This window comes from Idiotropiscis lumnitzeri, chromosome 12, assembly GCF_059441095.1.
Source record: "Idiotropiscis lumnitzeri isolate Australia: NSW breed Sydney's pygmy pipehorse chromosome 12, RoL_Ilum_1.0, whole genome shotgun sequence".
Taxonomy (NCBI): Eukaryota; Metazoa; Chordata; class Actinopteri; order Syngnathiformes; family Syngnathidae; genus Idiotropiscis; species Idiotropiscis lumnitzeri.
Window position 1 is genome coordinate 22,029,324 of NC_142402.1, and position 19,752 is coordinate 22,049,075.

General features: G+C 53.7%; 5 protein-coding genes across 10 annotated transcripts; 3 read left to right on the forward strand and 2 right to left on the reverse strand.

The window, feature by feature from the left end:
• Nucleotides 1-727: 727 nt before the first annotated feature.
• Nucleotides 728-16,566, reverse strand: il20rb (interleukin 20 receptor subunit beta). Of its 6 annotated transcripts, XM_088310768.1 has the most exons (8): nt 9,823-16,566; nt 3,638-3,782; nt 2,142-2,281; nt 1,874-2,064; nt 1,664-1,791; nt 1,458-1,605; nt 1,218-1,369; nt 728-990 (listed from the first exon to the last, which is right to left on the reverse strand). In XM_088310768.1, the coding sequence occupies exons 1-8, from the start codon at nt 9,885-9,887 to the stop codon at nt 874-876; spliced, it is 1,086 nt and encodes a 361-aa protein (XP_088166894.1). In that variant the 5' UTR covers nt 9,888-16,566; the 3' UTR covers nt 728-873. The 6 variants fall into 6 exon arrangements, with proteins under 6 accessions (XP_088166894.1, XP_088166898.1, XP_088166899.1 ...); XM_088310772.1 differs by lacking the exon at nt 2,142-2,281; XM_088310773.1 differs by lacking the exons at nt 2,142-2,281; nt 3,638-3,782.
• cldn15la (claudin 15-like a) lies at nt 6,333-9,257 on the forward strand. Its single transcript, XM_088310776.1, has 5 exons — nt 6,333-6,549; nt 7,718-7,882; nt 8,175-8,256; nt 8,350-8,463; nt 9,057-9,257. Exons 1-5 carry the CDS (start codon nt 6,333-6,335, stop codon nt 9,139-9,141), a joined length of 663 nt encoding a protein of 220 aa, XP_088166902.1. The 3' UTR covers nt 9,142-9,257.
• Nucleotides 9,916-13,865, forward strand: saga (S-antigen; retina and pineal gland (arrestin) a). Its single transcript, XM_088310774.1, has 16 exons — nt 9,916-10,005; nt 10,067-10,121; nt 10,260-10,320; nt 10,516-10,560; nt 10,629-10,828; nt 10,961-11,020; nt 11,233-11,300; nt 11,379-11,508; nt 11,594-11,678; nt 12,210-12,279; nt 12,347-12,484; nt 12,547-12,624; nt 12,731-12,745; nt 13,119-13,171; nt 13,265-13,274; nt 13,574-13,865. The coding sequence occupies exons 2-16, from the start codon at nt 10,074-10,076 to the stop codon at nt 13,698-13,700; spliced, it is 1,188 nt and encodes a 395-aa protein (XP_088166900.1). The 5' UTR covers nt 9,916-10,005; nt 10,067-10,073; the 3' UTR covers nt 13,701-13,865.
• Nucleotides 14,295-17,558, forward strand: LOC148326560 (vitamin K-dependent protein C-like). Its single transcript, XM_088310766.1, has 9 exons — nt 14,295-14,426; nt 14,765-14,846; nt 14,921-15,078; nt 15,732-15,756; nt 15,825-15,935; nt 16,323-16,463; nt 16,522-16,640; nt 16,757-16,874; nt 16,947-17,558. Exons 2-9 carry the CDS (start codon nt 14,777-14,779, stop codon nt 17,525-17,527), a joined length of 1,323 nt encoding a protein of 440 aa, XP_088166892.1. The 5' UTR covers nt 14,295-14,426; nt 14,765-14,776; the 3' UTR covers nt 17,528-17,558.
• A 339-nt stretch (nt 17,559-17,897) lies between these two features.
• dusp28 (dual specificity phosphatase 28) lies at nt 17,898-19,475 on the reverse strand. Its single transcript, XM_088310775.1, has 3 exons — nt 19,050-19,475; nt 18,475-18,848; nt 17,898-18,131 (listed from the first exon to the last, which is right to left on the reverse strand). The coding sequence occupies exons 1-3, from the start codon at nt 19,138-19,140 to the stop codon at nt 17,994-17,996; spliced, it is 603 nt and encodes a 200-aa protein (XP_088166901.1). The 5' UTR covers nt 19,141-19,475; the 3' UTR covers nt 17,898-17,993.
• Nucleotides 19,476-19,752: the final 277 nt, after the last annotated feature.

Here is a 19,752-nt window from a genome sequence, read left to right on the forward strand (position 1 = left end):
ACAAGCGCATTACCGTAATACACCGTGTTGCACAGTATTGAAAATAAGAGTGGCGGCTGGCTTGACTTGGTCTTTGCGTGTCGAGGCTTTCTGACCGCAGTGAAAAACGAAGATTAAACGAACGCCATAACGCTAAAAAAGGATTGCTGAGTCTTTCAGTCCGCATCGTTAAAGAGAGCAAATCGTTTTCAGCACTTCAGACATTTAATAATGGAAACTGCGCGTGGATTGCGCAATAGTATCGCTCTATTGGGGAGGGCAAAATATGCACTTTGCCAAATGTTGATGTGCGAGGTTTTGGCCCGATGTCGGCAATTTTTTTAAATATGCGCGCGGGCTCACACCCAACCTCAACAATATCACGTACGCCAACTTCAACTTTGACTTCTCATTTAAACGTAGTAGTGATCTCCCTAGCGCCCCCTACTGAGCGACCGCCACTGAATGATTTATTGGCTCCAGACCAAGTTTTGCTTTCGCTGCTTCGGGACGTCTCGCGTTGAGCTTCTCAAGCTGACGAGCAGTTCTTCACAATCGTTTGGACCACGTCAACTTGAGCTGAAAAGCAGAGCAGCTTCTGGATGGCATTCCGGACCTTGCACGACAAATGCGATTTTGTTAACCATTAACACAACGGTCAAGTGTTTTAAGAAGATCCAAACGTTTTGTGCTGCTACTTCACGTCAGCCTTTGAGCGATCCGTCTTGCTCAGCGTCACGATTGTTCCTCCTTTGTGAGCAAATACCTACAACTGCACGAGCTGGCAGAACCTTCCGGACCTAGCCTGACCCGGTCGGTCGCACAAGGACAAGCAGAAGAAGAAGCCGAAGAGAGCCGCGGAGGTCCAACACGTCGGTGTTCGTTCCCACGCCGTCAACCGTGAGCGTTGTGGCCCGCTTGGAGGCACCGGTCCTTGGGAACCACGTCCACATCGGCGCACACCTCCAGCTCGGGCTCACTCGGCACGGCGGGGGCGGGCCCGTCAACGAGCTGCGGAAGAAGCGGGACGACAGCTGTCAGTCGCATCAAGTGGCTACGGCAGACGGTTTGCTAAAAAAGACCTAGTTTCAATGACAGCAAATCAAAAACACAAACTTATACATTCTTCAGGCCTTTCAATGAAAACAAACGTAGAAACATCGCGCCGCCTTTCGTCAATGCGTGCGCGCTCCCGCGTCAGGGGATACAGATTTGGCACGACACCGGCAGCAACTTACCAGCGAGCGCGGTAGCGCCTCCTTGTGGAAGTAGCCGCAATAGCGTCGCGTGCGGTACTGCACCACGCAAAAGAAGGCGCCGAAGGCCACGCCCACCATGAGGAGCAGCGTCATCACGGCCGTGGTGGGACCCTTCCAGTGGGTGTGGGGACCTGATGAGGGATGGGGGGGGGATTTGAAATAGCGCAACATCCGTGCGTCGCGTCCACGATCACGTTGGCGATACTTTGACTGTCGTACCTGCGACCTGCACGCACTGCTCGCGGGTGTCTTGGCTGCGCAGTTGCTCTTTGAGCAGCACGCGCGCGCGGACGCAGTACACCGCCCGGTCCTGCAGGGCGGCGACATGCAGCAACTTCTCCTCGGCCGGGACGGCGAACACGCGAGCCTGCGGGACAGCTTTGCGGTGAGCACGTCGACGTCACTCGGGATGACGTCGGACTCACCTGGCTGGGGGGGGCGCCGTACTCCCACACCTCCACCTCGATGGACGCCGTGGGCGGAGCTTGCTCGAAGGACACCAGGACGGTGTCGCCCACCGCCGACACCGTCATCTGCGGCACCGTCAGCACGGCTGAACACGTGAACGCGTGAGTGAGTGAATGAACGAGCCCAAGCACATCTGGCCAGCTGTGGTTTGCACGCCGCTCGCTTACTTTCCCGCCTGTTGAACGGCGGCGCCAGTTGCGCCCACTCGGACGCGTCGGAGGCGCAGCGCGCTCGCACGCGGATGTTGTAGTCCGAGTCGGAGCCCAAATCCAAAGTGACGTCACAGTGCGTGCGCGTGACGTCGCGGCACTCGGGCGAGTCCAACCACGTGCCGTTCCGGACCAACAACTCGAACTCGCTGCGGGTCGCGGCGACAAGAAAATGGCGTTGGATTTATGTCGCAATGACGTCAGCGTAACGATGAAAAGCGCGTACCTAAATGGCTTTTGCGTGTACAAGACCATCGACGCGCATGCGCAAAATCGGTCGCGCTTGCGACGCCGGCTAACTGACGACGGTGCCACAATTCTTAACCAATCAGGAGTCGCCTCCCGCGACCCTGTACAGGAGAAGCGCTGTGGATCATGACAACAAAAGTCAAATGTGTCAAAAGGTCGGTTCCGTTTTTGCTTTCAATGTGTTTGTCAAATGTTAGAAAAAAAAGTCAGCAACGACTCTCGAAGGACTCTTTGACGCTTTCCATATGGCGTCATATAAATTAGAACAGAAGCAAAATAAATTCTATTTCAAATCAACCCCGAAAATTCGTGTACGATGATGAAAACGGACATTTTTCTTTGAATTGTGGTCAGCATTTATAAATGTAAGTTGGAGTTGTTTTTTGAAAAGCCATTTTATTCTTATTGCATTTTCCCCCGAAATGTTTTTCTTGTATTTATTTATTTATTGTTTTTTTGGAGGGGACTTTAGGCGAACGACACTAACTTGCAAAGACGCACAACAAGTGGAAGCCATCGCAACTTACGATTAACGATCTTAATTAGCGTGACTCACGTCAACAAACGTTGAGAATGTTGCCCGTCGAGTTGCTTCCCGTCCGCCCACGTGACCTTTTGGGTCGATCCAACGTTTGCCTTTTCTATTTGCGGCATTCGTTCATCTTGTTTGTCAAGTAAAAGCAAGAATTCAAATCCCGAAACGTCCGCGCCAGTAAAACGCGCCGGGGATTCGCGTGGCGTTTGTGAACGAGGCAAAAGTGTCGGCATCCATCCGACGGAGCGTCGGCCATTTTGCTGATCGACGGCTTGACAGTTGCTCGGCTTGCGAATGTCACATGACCAACGTCTTTTTATTTGGATTTTTAAATTTTTTTTTTTTAACGAGGAGCACAGAAGGTCCGAACCGGAACTTGGTCAACCGCAACGCGTCTCCTTTTACTGCGAACTGGGCTGAAGTGTGCAAACGTACGCCTCAAGAAGAAAAATGTACTTGCGCCACCGTTTGGAGGCTTGCCTGAGCAAGTGTGATGTCACTTTTTACAAAATGGCCGACGCTTGGCTTTTTGCGGCAAACTCGTCACGTCGAGGTCTTTCGACTGTTGGGCCAATGATCGCGATGAACATTTCCGACTCGACTTTCGAGTTCCAACGCACGTTTGCGCGAACGTGTCCTTTTTGGACAAGCGACCAAACGTGGTCGCCCTCGTCTTGGCGCTGGCCGTTGGCAACGTTGCCGGCTCGCGCTTGCTCGGCGTCAAACGCAAGAAGAAATCTTCCAATTTGATTTTCGGGGTGCTTTTTTTTTTTTTTTCCGCTCCATCTGGAGCGCAGCTTCGTCTTCGCCGCGGTAACTGTCCAAAAGTCGACTTGCGAACATGGAGAGCGTCTCGTCACGATTTGAGTTTTCGCACTTTGCGATTCAGTAAATGTTGGGGGACGTCCGCGTACTCGAGTAACAGTCGCGGAACGCACCCTTGGAACTGCACCGAGTAGAGCAGCGGCGTGCTGCACGACGGCGACGGCGGCGGCGGCGAGGGCGGGCGCCACCGAAGCACGTGTCTCATGTTGACCGAATCCATCGTCACGTGACCCGGCGGCGGCGGCGCGCCCCAGATGTCTGAAGAAGAAGAAGAAGAAGACGACGTCACCGCCCATGTTTGATTGCTTTTGCAGTCCGAGGTGTTAGCATGTGGCTAATGCTAACAGGTTAGCCCGCTCAACACTTTTCGCTGAATCGGAAAAGGACTTTTTTGTGGATCGGTTCAAGTTTTTGCAAAAGTTGCCACTTTGGTCTTTTTTTTTTGCAGGCTCCAACTTTGCGGAGGTCGTACGCGTCTCCACTTTTTAAATTTTTTTATTTTCCTGCGATATCGTGAAAGACGGCTGTCGTTAGCAACGAGAGACTTTTGTTCTGCAAATGAGGTTGTGAAAATCAAGCAAAAACGAAAAACCGGAGATGTCAACGCACAAAGTTGATTTGGGAAATTGTCAAAATCGTCCAAAATCGCAAAAAGACGACAACATTCTACTCTAACTCTAATGGATTTTTTTTTTATTGTAGTTTTTTAGTTTTTATTAAAAAAAAATCTGAAGGGCGTTGCTTAGTTTTCGCATTAGTTTTATTTTTAATCGAATTTATTTGCCCAATTTGTCCAAAATCCAGTCCGATTTCAAAAGTCGACGATGGCGACCAGTCCATTCAGTGACAGTTTGTCTCTTGGCGTACTCACAGCGGACGAGCTGAACGTGGACGAGCAGCAGACAGGTGTTCATCGTGGGCAGCCGCTCGGAGGCACGGCGACCTCGACGGCAGCGACGAAATGCTCGCAAGCCGTCGGCAAAGTCGCTCGACGCTCAGCCCGACCGGTCGGACCGGTCGGCTCCGCCCCGCGTTGACGCCGCCGCCGGCGACCCGTCATCGCTGTTGGAGCCGGTCCAGTTTGAGTTCGTGGCTGGCAAAAAAGCGGACTTGAGCGCACGGCGGCGCGGCGGGCGGGACACGCCCCCCGGCTTGGCCCCGCCCCCAATTTCACGCTGCTGCTCGTTTGTGCGTGGGAGAATTTGCCAAACGTTGAAATGTGGGCAAGCGTGGAAGCGGCAAATGCAGAAATGAAGCCGGCGGTGGCGGGGGCGGGGGCGGGGTGGGCATCGTTGTTCATCAGCGCAACTGGGGGGGGGCACGTCGCAAAAAATAGAGCGTCGGGAAAAAAAAACATCTTGACGTTTTGAGCCTTCCTTTGGCCTTTTTCGTTTTGGTCTTTTTTTTTTCTTCGCTTCAATTTCTTCCAATGTTGATTTTTTTTTTTTATTCTTCTAATTTCGCTTTAAGCTTCTTTTTTTTAATTTGTGGTCCGACTTCCTTCGGCCTTCATGGCTTCAAATGTTCACTTTCGGGACATTCTTTTGATTTCAACGTCATTTCTGCTCTTTCTCTTCATTTTTCTTTCTTTCATGATTTGATTTTGCGCATGTTCAACGTTCATTTCTTGGCAGCGTCGACTTCATTTTGCTTTTTCCTTCACGCGAATCGTCTTCCTTCCGTTGGCCTTCGTTTCTTGTTGACTTTGACTTTTCCGTCTCTGAGTTGTCACCTCGTCGTCGCCGCGTCGTCCTTCTCGGCTTTTCTCGACGTTTGCCGCCGTCCTTGCGATCACATTCGCGTGACTCGCTGAACTTTGACCTGCGCTGGTGATGGAACATTGACTCAGGCTGGTCATAAAACTCTAAAACGCGCACACGCGCGCGCGCATGAGACGGTTGTTGTCGTGGTTGCCGACGAGATGATTTGGTTCCCGCGTCAGGACGTCCTTATATGGTCGTCCGCCATCTTCCTCTCATGACGACCAATCCCAGATTGGTCGCTGGAGCGGGCGTCTTCCATCGTGTTCCTGGAGGGCCGCCGTCTTTCTCCTGTTTGAAATGATCCGATAATCGGCGCCTGAAACGAGACGTGTCGCAGCAGCGACGCTCGAGGGACGCGATCGAAGAGCTCGCCTTCGACGCTCATCTGAGGTTGCCTCGCAAACTTCATCATCGGTCTCATTTTGCCTTCGTTTCTCTCGTTTGGCTTCATTTGCCATCTTCCTTCCCGACTGGCTCGATGAGCCTTCATTTCCTTCTTCAGCAATCACTCAAAGCGTCCGCTTTGGTCTTTATGGTTTTTTTTTTGCCTTCCTTTCTTGGCCTTCATTTCCTTCCTCCTTCCTCCAAGTCAACTCCTCCTTTTCGCCTTCATGTTCTCCTTGCAACCCTTTCCTGCTTCTTTCGCCTTGGCTTCCTCCATTGGCTCTCCTCTTGCCGCCTTCAAAACCTCCTCCTCGGCATTCACGTCTCGTCTCGCCGTCGGCTCCCGACGCTCTTGCTTTCAAATGGACTTTTTCGACGAGCCGCGACGTGTCGTTGCCTTCTGGTCTTCCTTCGCCCTTCACCTTTGAGGGCTTGGGATGCGGCCGAGGGTGCGGCGCGGCCGCGGCAACCGATACTGAGGAGGCGTGACGAGGAGGAGGAGGGGGGCGGGCCGGGCGCTTTATGGCCCCCGTCAGAGGGCAAAGTCTCGCGACGCCGACGCGCCGTCGTCATTCGTTGCGAGGGCGGCGCGTGGTTTTGTTCGTCGTCGACTCGGTCTCCTCGGTTTGCGCTTGTTCTCGCTGACGGTCGGGCGGCGACAATGTCGACGGCGGTGGAGGCGACGGGCTTCGTCATGTGCCTGCTGAGCTGGCTGCTGACGGGCGCGGCGCTGGCTAACGACTACTGGAAGATCTCCACCGTGTCGGGCAGCGTCATCATCTCTCAGCGCCAGTTTGAGAACTTGTGGCACTCGTGCGCCGAGAACAGCGCCGGCATCGCCGAGTGCCGCGACTTCGAGTCCTTGCTCTCGCTGCCCGGTAGGTGGCCGAGGAGACGTCGCAACACTTGGCCGCCGTCTCCGCTCGTTATCTTTTGGTGTCTGCTTCTTTTGTCTTCCTTTTCGCCTCGGTTTTTGTTTCCTTCCTCTCGATTGTGCGGCCTTCCCGCCTTCTTGAGCTGCCGCTTTTCCCATCTGGCGCCTTCAATTCCAATTGCAATTTCTTCCTCAGCCCTCGAACGGCTTCCTTCCAGGCCGCCGACTTTTTTTAGGTTGTTGTTTCCGAAGAAGAAGCAACGAGCGCTTCCCGCCGTTTTTTTTTTTTTTTTTTGCGACGGTCACTCTCGAACTGGCCTCCGCACCCAAAGCGAGCCGCCATCCTCGAGAACGCCGTTTGCCGGAACCTTCCAAAGTTTTCTTTGAGCTGTCCTTCTTCTTTCGCTGTCCATGGCCTTGGTTTCTTCCTCTTCTTTTTCTGTTTGCCATCTCAAGCTTCATTTCTTCACTTTTCTCCGGCCTTCATTTTCTTCTTTCAATCTTTTTGCGTTTGCTTCGCACGTCGCTTTCATTTCGGCCTTCATCGGTGAGCTTTTTATTCTTCGCTGCCGCTTTGGTTGGCCTTCAACTATTTTTCTTTGGCCTTCATTCCTTTTCTGTTGGTGCGCCTTCAGAACTTGTTCCCACTTCAAGCTCGTTTCTCGTTCTCTTTCCATTTGTTGGTGTCAAGCAGAAGAAAAAGTTTGCATTTGCGTCTGCGCCTTCTTCGTGCTGTTGGCGGATCGTAAAGAGGCGCGGCGGCCATTTTATGACGATGGCGAGCAATCATTAACTGGCCACCTTTTTGTTTGCCTTCATTCTCCGCTTCTGCCTGCTTTCGCACGCGTCTTCCTCTTCCTTTAACCTTTGAGCATCCCCTTTTTGGCCTTCGTGACTTCTTCTTCTTCATCGGGTCCGACGTGAAATGTTCATTTTTCTCTTTCTCGAGGTCCGCGGATGGACGATGCGAAAGTCGTCCTTGGCGCTTTGTTCTTCGGCCATCTCGTTGTGCCGCCGTCAATCACGTTTTGGGGGTGGGCGGGGTCTGTGCGCGTGCGCGACGCAATGCGCGGCAGAAGCTGCGACGCCTTCAATCACAAAGAAAGTGAAACTCCGAAACGCGCCGACCCAGAAGACGGCAGAAACGTTTGCTTTTTGCTTTTGTGCGGCAGGTCACGTGCAGGCGTGCCGCGCTTTGATGATCGTGTCTTTGCTGCTGGGTTTGGCGTCCATGGTGGTTTCTCTGCTGGGTCTGAAGTGCATCAAGATCGGTTCCGCCGGAGACGCCGCCAAGGCCAAGATGGCCGTCACCGGAGGCGTCCTCAGCATTCTGGCCGGTGAGCCGCGTTCGCAGACGTTTTCCGTTTCCGCGTTTGGACCTCTCCAACATAACTTTTTCAACCGGTCCTTTTTAACAAGCTGGTTTGCGTACAACACAAACGTTTGATCGCTTAGCAACCACATGACGAGTGACCGCAACTTTTTCATCTTTCTTTCAAGCAAAGACCAAAACGATCCTGGACATTTTTTTTTTTTTGCGCGTCCATCCTGTTTTACAGCACGCGCTCGGCCAAACACGGCGCCACTTTCGGGGCGTCGGCCAAATGACCGAGCCGTTTGTGCTTGCAGGTTTTTGCTGCCTGACGGCGGTGTCGTGGTACGCCAGCATGGTGGTGCAGGACTTCTACAACCCGCTGTACATGGGCGTCAAGTCAGTCACGTGCTCGCACATGTGACGTGGCGTGTTGCGTCACGTCGCGCCGCGTCACGCCACCCTTTCATCCGGCATCCCGTTTGCTTGCAGGTTCGAGCTGGGCGAGGGCCTCTACTTGGGCTGGGGGGCCGCCTGCCTCGCCGTGCTGGGGGGCGGCTTGCTGTGCAGCGCCTGCAAGAGGGCGTCCCCTGCTGGCCACAAAAGGTACGACGTCAAGTTGGACTTCCAGAACCGCGCCGCTCGCTTTCGGTTTCACTTTGGCGTTTGCGGCTCACGAGTTTGGCTTTGGTTGGCCTCGGAAGGCGAACTTCGCTTTTCGAGTTGACATTTCAAGGCCAAATGAAAAGGCTTAGCTTTTGAAATTGGGGTTTGGAAATCCGGTTCGGCTTGGAACTTTTAAGACCGGTAGACGTCCAAGTCAGGGTTGACTTTTCCAGTTACGGTTTCGAGTCAAGGCTCGGCTTTCCACTTAGGTTTGGAAAACAGAGTTTGGGTTCGGGTTTCAAATGAGGCTTCGAGCTTAAAATGACGGTTTCAAGTTTTCCAGACACAACTTTGGGTTTCAGGGCAAAGTTGGGCTTTTAAATGTGGACTTTCAAAGTCAGGTTTCAAACGAGGGCGGAGGTTTCAAAGTCGGCTTTACGACGAGGATTCCAATTTTCCTTTCAAACTCAGCGTAGGTTTCAAACGAGGGTTAGGAGAGGTCGGACTCGCAAGCTAGCATCTTCTGGTCATTAGCGTTAGCATAGCAAGCGTCCGCCGTCAAAGATTCACGAGTCCCGTTTTCTGTGTTTCAGCGGTTACTACGGCAACGGTCCTCCAGCCAAGGTCTACAAGGCCACGCCCACGTCGGAGGCGGAGACGGCCAGAGCTTACGTCTGAACGCGCACGCACGCGTTTCAAGTGAGAAGATGACGACTCGCCGGCGAAGCGCCGCGTCGTTTTCGTGACGTCACAATCATGCTCGGATGAATAAAAGGAGCGCTTTGACTTTTCCATACTCGTCTTTCCATGCGTGCGCGTGCGCGATTGTAATCCGATGCGAGTAATCACGCTGACGACGACGCGGGCCGTAATCCCGGCGAGCTGCTGACAGGCAGAAAACCAGATTAGATCCTGCCGCACGTGCGACCTGCGCCCAAAACCCGCCTTTGGAATTTGCCGTCGCGAACCAACTCGTTTTCGAAGACGAAGAAGCGACCGCGTCAACCGTTCCGAAGCAATAATGGAAAGGACGGAATCAGAATATTAACAATCGTGGAAAATAAACTTTTGGGTGTGACCGCTTGAGCCATCTTGACCTTTGACCTACACCTTGATACTTTGTACGATAGCCATACTTAAGGCCCAAAAAAATAATAATTCTAATTGGACATTGAGAAAGTCCTCCTCAACACGAGTTTGTTCACAATTCAAAGTCCGAGAGGCGTCCGTTTGAAAAAAAAAGATGGCATCAAAAATCCAGATGGAGCGTCAACAGCTTTATGAAAAACACAGCTTGTCGTCATGGGAACATGGAAGGTGCGCACACACACACACCATAATCTAATTGGTTGTGCTGACCTGGTCGGAACGCTTTCCAATCCTCTCAGCGGTTGATTTGAGGAGGCTGCAATGGGCGTGGCCATTGTGGGCGTGGCCACCGTGGCGAAAGCTCCGGATTGGCCGTCGCTAACATAAAGAGACGAGGCCCGCGGCCATCGTCACACTTGGCCGTCGTGCTCGTTCGTCCTGGTCTCGCCGCAGGTGAGTGTGCGTGGGGTTGCCGTGGCGACACCCAGAATGACGCCCTTGTCTTGTCGCGCAGCCGCATCATGAGCCCCAAGAATGTCGTCTTCAAGAAGATCTGCAAGGATAAGTCGGTCAGATCACGCTAACGTGCTAACGTGCTAACGCCGCGACTCGCATCGGTGGTTGGATGATGAATGGATGAATTGAATGTGATGAAAGTGATGCATGACAGACGGATGATGTCATCATTCCGGTGTGGTGCTCTTCAGGTGGGCGTATACATGGGGAGGCGGGACTTTGTGGACCGTGTGGACTCTGTGGATCCAGTCGGTGAGGCCGCAAAAAAAAAACAACTTGTCTTGTGCTACCCAAATCAATTTGTGGCGCCATTTATCCGACTAGCCACCTAGCCGCTTCGCTAGCGAGTTACCTCACTCTTCACTTAGCGGCCAAGACACATCGCCAACTAGCCAGCTAGCTAGCTAGCTATTTCTAACGCTAACCAACGCGTGGCGCTCCCACTAGATGGCGTCATTGCGATCGAGCGCGAGGCCCTGCAGGGGAGGAAAGGTGAGCCCGTCCCGTCGGCCGCAACGCAGCGCCCTCTGGTGGTGACCGAGCTTTTTGGCGCCCCCTAGTGTTCGTCACGCTGTCGTGCACCTTCCGCTACGGCCGCGACGACATGGACGTGATGGGCGTGGCCTTCCGCCGCGAGCTCTACCTGTCCACGCGGCAGGTGTACCCGCCCCTGCAGGACCGCGAGCAAGGCGTCCACACGCGCACGCAGGCCAAGCTGCTGCGGAAGCTCGGCGACGACGCCTACCCTTTCTTCTTCGAGGTACCGCCGCCCACACACACACACACACACACACACACACACACACACACGTTCCCCGCGACAAACGGCAGCCACCTGCCATGGACTCGTTAAGCACCACGCCGACACGTGTCCTGTCTGGTCTCGTCACAGTTCCCCGACAACCTGCCATGTTCGGTGGCCATGCAGCCGGCGCCGCACGACGTGGGCAAGGTGACGGCGACACTTGTGTGTCTGCGTGTACACACGCGTGTGCGTCTTGTGTGTGTTTATGTTTACGTGTGTCAGTGTCAGGTCAAATCATTGTTTCAAAGTCGATTCATACTTTCAAACTAGGGCTATGCTTACGATTCAACGATGAGGGTGTGCGCGTGTGTGCGCTTCGGCAGCCACATAACACTTTTTATGACATCTCGTCTGCTCAGCAATGCGCGGTGGAGTTTGAAGTGAAAGCCTTCAGCGCCGAGAGTCAGGATGCCAAAATCCGCAAACGGTAAGTTCCCGCCGGCGCCGAGTCCGCCCGAGCCTAATGACGCTCGCCCCCGATCTCCGTGCGCTCCTCGTCCTCCAGGAGCTCCGTCAAGCTGACGATCAGGAAGGTGCAGTACGCCCCCGAGACGCAGGGGGGCGCTGTGGAAATCTCGCGCGACTTCTCTGTGTCGGACAAGCCGCTGCACGTGACGGCCCGGCTCGATAAAGAGGTGGGGTTGGGGGGGGGGGCGTGGCCGGCCGTCGCCATGGTGACAGTCAACGCCCCGGTGACTTCCTCCCGCTCTCCGTCGGCAGATTTTCTACCACGGCGAGACGATGAGACTGCACCTAAACGTGCTCAACAATTCCAGCAAGAACGTCAAGAACGTGGTCGTCTCCGGTACGTTCGTCCCATTTAGCGCCGTGACATCATCGCGTGACGTCACAACATGACATCATAACCTAGGTCGGGGATCTTCAATCCTGTTCCTCGAAGGCGGCCGGCCTGCCTGTCGTCCGTCATTCGAATGTTCGAGATGGTTGCGCGGCTTCCGCTGACCTTGCCGATGATCGGATCATTTGGATCGGGAGCGGCGCAGCGGGGAGAGATCCCCAAAAACAGGCAGGACAGCCGCCCTCGAAGAACAGGATCAAAGACCGCGGACGTGGGCTGAAAAAAATGTGGCGACAACACAAAGCCAATTTCAAATCGTAGCGTAGCGTGACATTGTCGCGCCGGGCGACGGCGAACGTGAAAGCGTGACATCATCAGCTGGCGACAGCGCAATCAACGTAAACGGAGCGCATGTTGGTCATTTTGTGACCACCGACCAATCAGCCACGGCGTTGGGTCTCGCGAACCTTCTGGTCGCCGCCTACGTCAGTTGCGGACGTCGCCTTTTTCCATTTTTGTCCTTGTCGTCGTCTGCAGTGGATCAGGTGGCCACCGTGGTGCTTTACTCCAACGACAGCTACGTCAAATGCGTCGCCATCGAAGAAGGGTGAGTGGCGAGCGGGCTAATGCTAGCGGGCTAACGCCGACGGCAAACCGAGCTTGTTGTTCTTCAGGGAAACGGTGTCGGCGGGGGCGGCGCTCCAAAAAGACGTCCTGCTCCTCCCCCTGCTGGCCAACAACAGGGAGAGGCGGGGCATCGCCTTGGACGGAAAACTCAAGCACGAAGACACCAACTTGGCGTCGTCCAGCATGTGAGCGAGCGCATCCGGCTTGTGACGCTAATGCTAATGCTAATGCTAAGTGGCCCTTCCAGCGTCAAGCCGGGCGTCCTGAAGGAGGTTCTGGGCATCGTGGTGTCCTACAGAGTGACGGTCAAGATCGTCATCAAAGGGTGAGGACAAAAGACACTGCTGTGTTTTGTGTGTGTCCCGGATTCGGGTTAACATTCCTGCCAAGACTTCTTTTTTCATTCCGTTCTCATTTCCACTTCACGGCAGCTTGATGAGCTCAAGGTGCGTATGGACGCTTCTCGACACGCTCAACCGACACTGGAAACGCAGCCGCCGACTAAGCTAAGCTAAGCTAAGCTAATATAGCGACGCCGAACGTCGTTCTCGTCTTTTCCACCTGTGATTGACACCGACGCCAAACTGTTGTCGTCTTGTTCGCCGGCCGCACGTTTCGCGCCTTCGCCAAGCATCAAAGTGCGGCGACAAGCCAGTCGAAAGTCGTCTGAGACGCCCAAAAGACATTTTTAGCGCCACATTTCTAGACCACTTGAAGATTTGTAGGTTGACGCGGAGGCGTGAAGTCGACGAATAGTAGCGTTCGTCGTCAAACGAGTTCAACCCAATTTTTATCTGCTCAACGTTGTTTGTGTGACAGTGAAGTTGCTCTGGAGCTTCCCTTCAAACTGATGCACCCGAAACCGGACACAGGTCAGAACGGCGGCGGCGGCGGCGGCTTCTCGAAAACATCAACATTCTCCAAAGCTCACACTCTTCTTCTTGTCTTCTTGTTCTTGCCGCCAGTCAAGGAAAGGTGACTTTAGTTGTCCTTCCTTTAGTCGAGGACGCTATTAGCACGCTTTGCGATACCCGTAGGTGGTGTCACATGCTAATGCTAACATACGCCGTTGCGAGACACGTTACGTCAACGTGTTGATGCTAATAAAAAGTTTCATCTTGGTGAAGTGCTAAAGACAAAAGTTTGACGTTGATGGCAATGCGCTAAAGCTAACGGCTAGGACAACAAAAATGCCGTTGCTAATAAGTGCTTTGCTCAGGTGTTAAGTGTGTGCGCGTACGTGCGTGCGTGCGTGTTTGTGTGCGTGTGCAAAGTGAAATGGAGGAGGAGCTTGTGTTCCAGGAGTTCAAACGGTCGTACCTTCGAGGCATGATCGGCGACGACGACGACGAGGAAGGAAACGTGTCGGGAGGCGACGACATGACGCCCAAAGAAAGCTGAAAAAAAAAAGCTTCAAGTTTTGTGCTGACTTGTTTTTTTTAGATGATGCTCAAACGTTGCAATTCTTAGCATGCGGCTCGCACGTTAGCTGTGAAGTCAGTTGAAAAGGATTTGTCGTCGCATTTGACGTGAAAAGAAACCCAATAAAGAATCGAAGACATCGCAGTTTCTTCTTCAAGTTCAGTTGCTATGGATGCTGTGACGGACGTGCCGACGTTTGTGCTAACGTGCGACGGCAAACGGGTGCTTTCGCGTGCGAACAAACCTTCGTGCTAATGCTAATGCTAATATGCTAAAAAGGTCATTTGAAGACGTTTGAGTTTTGCGTGGAAACCGGCTCAGTGATGACATCATCACTACGTCACCTCAGAACATTTCATTTTATTTCCAAAAAAAACTAAACAAACAATAAATCGCACAACGGCAGACATTTTTTGTCGAAGATGAGGAGGATGAAGATAAGAACGTGAAGACAAACGAACGAGCCCGAGAAGGCGGGTCGTCCCCAAACCAAAAACTGGCGTCAAACGTGGATCGGTGAAGTTGGCGCGCCGTCTGCCGAGCCAGTATTTGTACTTGCGTGGCGTTGGCCCGCCAGGAGGCGGCTTTGTTGACCGTGAGCGTCGGCAGACTGTGGACCGGCAGTAAACATCGCTGGTCACTCATTGACGGCACACAAACACAAAGACGTCAAAACGGCAGCAGAAAAGCACCAAACGGCAGCAAGTAAGGCCGCCGCCGTCTCCTTCTTTGTCTCGTTTGAAAGTTTGACTGAACGTGAACGAACTTTCGTTGGGTTCAAAGTCAACTCGGAATCGCTTCGGCTTTGAAAGTGAATCCGAGTTGGATTTGGATTGAAAGTGGATCCCAAGCGCTTCATTTTTTCCCCTCCGATCTTTGGCACCGCTGCGCTCGTGTTTTAGAAATAAAGTCGACTCGATTCGGGCCGGAGGTAGAAAAGAAGTTTCGGTTCGTGAAATGGCGTCGGAGGCCTCGTCTGTCCCGCGCTAAAGTCGGCCATGTTTGTAGTCCGAGCGCTGAACCCCGGGTGTGATCGGTCGCAGGTTTCGAGTGCCATGCGCCGGCCGGTCGTCTGCGTCAGCCTGACGTTCGCCATGTGGGCGGCGTCGGCGCTCAGCCTATCAGGTGAGTCCTCGGCGAGCGAGCGATGGGCCGACAGCGGCGATGAAGCAGCGTGCGGTTGTGCTCGGCTTCCTCAGTGTTCTCGAGGCCGCCGGAGGCTCACATGCTGCTGCGATCGCGCCGCGCCAACTCCTTCCTGGAGGAGCTCAAGCCGCCGTCCATGGAGCGAGAGTGCGTGGAGGAGACGTGCGAATTCGAGGAGGCGCGGGAGATCTTTAAGGTTCGAGAGGCCACGGTAAGATCACAACTTTAACATATCGAGATCATATTCCAAACGAGTCTCAACTCTTGAGTCGTCATCGATACCGATCCCGCGATTGTTCTCATTTTTTACCTCTTGAGCACACAACGGCCGCAAGCCGGTCGCGAGTCGCGATATCTTGGAAAAAAGAACGGCTATCGTTTCGATATCGACGATGCCCATTCGACCGCAAATGTTTTTAAAAGGGGGCTTTCTTGTCCTTTTTGTGGTCATGGGTTCCCTTAAAACAAATTTGTGGCTTTGGCAATGACGCAAGCACGATTTAAGTGCTGTGAAGATAAAAACAAAATCAACAAATGGGTGAGTCTGCCAAGGACGGACCGTCAAGAGACGTCACCTGACATCAAAGTTGCTAAGACCAAAAAACAAACAAAAGGCCTGAAAAAGACAACAAATAAAGTCAATACGAGGAAGTCCCCGTCTTTTTTTGCAGAATAAATGAACACTCGTGGCTATTATTTCTTGCGAGGCGATGTCCAAGCATTGTTTGTGAAGCAAAAAGTCAATAAAAAAAAAAATCGTTTCCAAACGGAATAAAAATCCAAGATGAAAAATCAGTCAGGTTGCGGGATGGTGCATTCAGGGACACCGGGACATCCTGACACTCGTGTGTTGTCCTTTTCCAGCTGGAGTTCTGGACGGTGTACAGAGGTGAGACCGCCGCTGCCGCAAAGCATTGTGGGAAAGGAGGTTCACGTGCGCGTTCACGTGCGTTTCAGACGGGAACCAGTGCGAGTCCAACCTCTGCGTCCACGGGAGGTGCGTGGACATGCTGCAAGATTACGTGTGCAGCTGTCACCACGGCTACGAGGGAAAGTACTGCCAACACGGTCAGTTCAAGACCCCCACGTGGAAAAATCCAAGGGGGCATTTGCTAACCGGCTTTTTGGGGAGGCCCAAATCATCTTCCCTGTAAAACTTGCCAAGCGTCGGCGTTTTGAGCGCAATTTGAACAGTCCGGAAATGACAAAACGGCCAACGATGTTGAAATTAAGCTTTGCCGTCAGCATCTCGAGCACGGACGCTTTGATTTTTTATCGGTCGGGGGCCGACAATTCTTAGGAATAAGTCCGCAGGGTCGAGGCCAAAACGGTAGAGAGATCGCGAGCGGCAAAAAAGCGTCAGGTGAAATTGTCCATTTGGTTTGGAGCGCGTCCGGCGAGTCGGCAAATCCGTCTTTGAAAGCTCTTTCGTTCGTGACGACCGTCCCGTCCCAGCTCAGTCGGCGACCAACTGCAGCGTGAACAACGGCGACTGCGACCACGAGTGCACGGAAAGCGAGGACGGCCTGCGGCGGACGTGCGGCTGCGTCGGCGGCTACAAGCTGCACGACGACGCCAAGAAGTGCATCGCCAAAGGTGAGAAAGCGCGCCGGCGGATGGGCAAAAGACGTGACGTCACGTGACGCGTTCGCAGGGCCGTCGTCGTGCGGCCAGCTGCTGATCGGACGCTCGTCCTACACGCGGCCCATGGACGGCCTCATGCCGTGGATGGTGGGCGGCGAGGTGGGCAAGAAGGGCGAGAGTCCTTGGCAGGTGAGCGTCCAACAGCAAGACGCGCCGCCGCCGCCGCACTCGGATATTTGTCGGAAGGTGACCCTTGACCCGAGCGAGCAAAACGGGATGGCTAACGAGCGCCGTTGTGCCGCCAGGTCCTGCTGCAGAACGCCAAAGGTCGTTTCCACTGCGGCGGCGTCCTGATTGATCACCACTGGGTCCTGACGGCCGCCCACTGTCTCGACAACAACTTGCGCTTCCGAGTGCGACTGGGTGAGTCGGCGAGTGCCGATCCACTCCTTCTTATCTTTGCGGATCGGCAAAACCGAGGTCGTTCGCCCGCAGGCGACTACGAGCGCTTCCGCGACGAGGGCACCGAGGTGATGCTGAAAGTCAGCAAGGCCTTCCAGCACCCCGACTACGACAGCGCCGCGGTGGACAACGACATCGCCCTCCTGCGCCTGGAGAGCCCGGCGCCGTTCTCCGAGTACATCGTGCCGGCGTGCCTGCCGGGCCGCGGGCTGGCCGAGCGCGTCCTCCACCGCAACGGCACGCAGACGGTGGTGACGGGTTGGGGCAAGGAGAGCCAGGAGAGTCAGCGCTTCAGCTCGGCGCTCAACGTGATCCGAGTGCCGCTGGTCAGCCGCGACGTGTGCGCCGCCCACATGTCGCACAACATCTCCGACAACGTGCTGTGCGGCGGCGTCCTGGGCCAGCGCATGGACGCCTGCGAGGGCGACAGCGGCGGCCCCATGGTGACGCTGCACGCCGGCACCTGGTTCCTGGTGGGCCTGGTGTCCTGGGGCGAGGGCTGCGGGCGCCACGACAAGCTGGGCATCTACACCAAGGTGTCCAACTACAACGAGTGGATCGACGGCGTGCGCCGGGACTGGGACAAAAGTAGCGCCCCGCCGCCAGAAGCGTAATGTTGCACCTCAATAAACTCGTTTGTGCTCGCGTGTGTTTATCTTCTTACGAGTTGCAGCGGCTTCAACCCAAAGCGGACAAGCTCCGGTTACATTTTGGCCTTTTTTGCAAGGTGTGCCGGTGGCTCATTTTTTCTCGTCGTTTTCTTTTCCGACGTGTGAATACGAAAAGGCTGCTTCAAAACCAAAAGGTCAGAATTCATTTTTCAATTTGAGCGCTTGAGGCTTTTTCGTGCAAATCTTATGATTGAAAACGGCAAAACGATGCAACGGCAACGCTCACGTGCGCCCCGGCAGACGAAAGCGGCCTTTCGGAATGAAAGGAGGAACGTCACCTTTGTTGCTCTTTTGCGGCGTCTTTTTTTTTTTTTTTTTTTTATTAAGCTCCAAAGCACCAACAACGAACCAGTCCAGCTCCGAATGCTTCCGAATGCTCGTCGACTCACCGGCTGGCGGTGGCGTCTTTTCAGGGCTGGGCGGCACCGAGCTCGTGCGCGTGCGATGTTTGCGGCTCTCGCCTCGTTCTCAGCTCGTCTTCGTAGCGCTGCAGCTGAGCCAGGAAGCCGTCATTGGGGGCGATCGCCGGCCGGGCGGCCTTCACCATCTGGCAACGGCAAACAAGCGCTCAGGAGATCAACGTGCGCAAAACGTTGACGTGATGCCGCACGCGCACGATTTCACGACTCGCATCCGTCGACGAATGGGCCTCATTTGGACCTAATCTCTGTTTGTGGCGCAATTGGCCCAAAATGGCCGCCTCAGTCCGCAATGGCTGACTTCCTGTTCCATTTGGCCAAAGAGACTCCGAGACGCTAGCTTCAGGCATAACTTGTCCACCAAATTGCCAAATTTTATTTGATAACTTTCAAGGAGGCGTTTAAGTTTGGGATGATTCTCACGAGGACAGGTGAGTCGGTAAAACTAGAGCATCCCCGCCCGGTCGTCACCTTGATTGCGTCCACCAGCGCCACCTGCTGGTGCTTCATGAGGTAGGCCGCGCAGACGGCGGCCGAGCGGCTTCGCCCGTTCTTGCAGTAGACCAAGCAGCGGCCGCCATTTCGTGCCTCGGCGTGGATGGCGTCGGCGCAGGCGTCCAAGTGGCGGTAGAGGTCGTCGTCGGGACGGTCGCTCACGGCGACGCGCGTGACCGCGACGGCGACGACGCTGACGTCAGGAAAAGGCTGCCGCCGCGTCACGTTGATGCAGAGCGTCACCGCCGCCTCCTGGAGAAGCTCGGGACTGCAGGCCGAGCGAGCGTTGCTGATGGCGAGCGAGCTGGTCACGTGACACAGAGGCTGCATGGCCTCCTTCCTCCTCCTCACTGCCAATAAACAAAACGAGCCGCAGTCGCCATCAGGTCAAGTTTTTGCTTGCAATGAAATCAAATCCACAACACGACTGATCCAAAGACTCATTAATTAATTAGCTTATTATTAATTGACAAAAATATGTATGGATTTCCTCTTTTCAATAAAGTTGAGCTGATTGCTTGCCGTTAAAAACGAAGCACCTATTTACTCACTTGAACAGTTATAGTTGTTTAAAAAAATGTACACAAAAGCCTCATTCTCTCGCAGTTTCCAGAAGTGATAAATACGTATCTGCAAACGCATCCCACGTGAAAGGCAGAAGTGACGTCATTTCGCCTCTTCGGCTAATTGTATGAATGTCGTTTGTATAATTGTTGTATTTTCTGCAGTTTGCAATAAAGAAAAAAAAAATAAAAAAAATAAATAAATAAAAAAATAATAAAAAAATGAATGTCGTTTGTAAGCAAAACCAAAAACTTGGCAGGCAAAGCGGAATTGCATAAGCGACAAAAAAGTCTCCGACAAACACGAACTCACGCGAACAGTCACACGCACACGCGCGCACGCACACTGACAGACACGCTGCAGTTGCAACAAAAAGGGCATGAAATGAAAAAGCGACGAATGTCGACACTCAAGGTGCCTCCTTCGGGGGGGGGTGTTGTTTTTCAAAATGACGTCACTTGGTTGGTCGGGTCGGAGTTGTTGCTCGCACTGCTGGCCTCTGGGTCCTAAAGTCCGTTTCGCTAGTAACGTGACAACCAAACATAATCACAACTCGCACATTCGCGTACAAGTAGGACAGCTGATTTTTTCCCCCTGAACATTTATTTTTCGGCCAACTTTAACTCCTAGCATTTAAAGGTGCTCTCGTGACTTTTAAAAGTGTCCAAATAAGGTAAGCAACAGCACTGA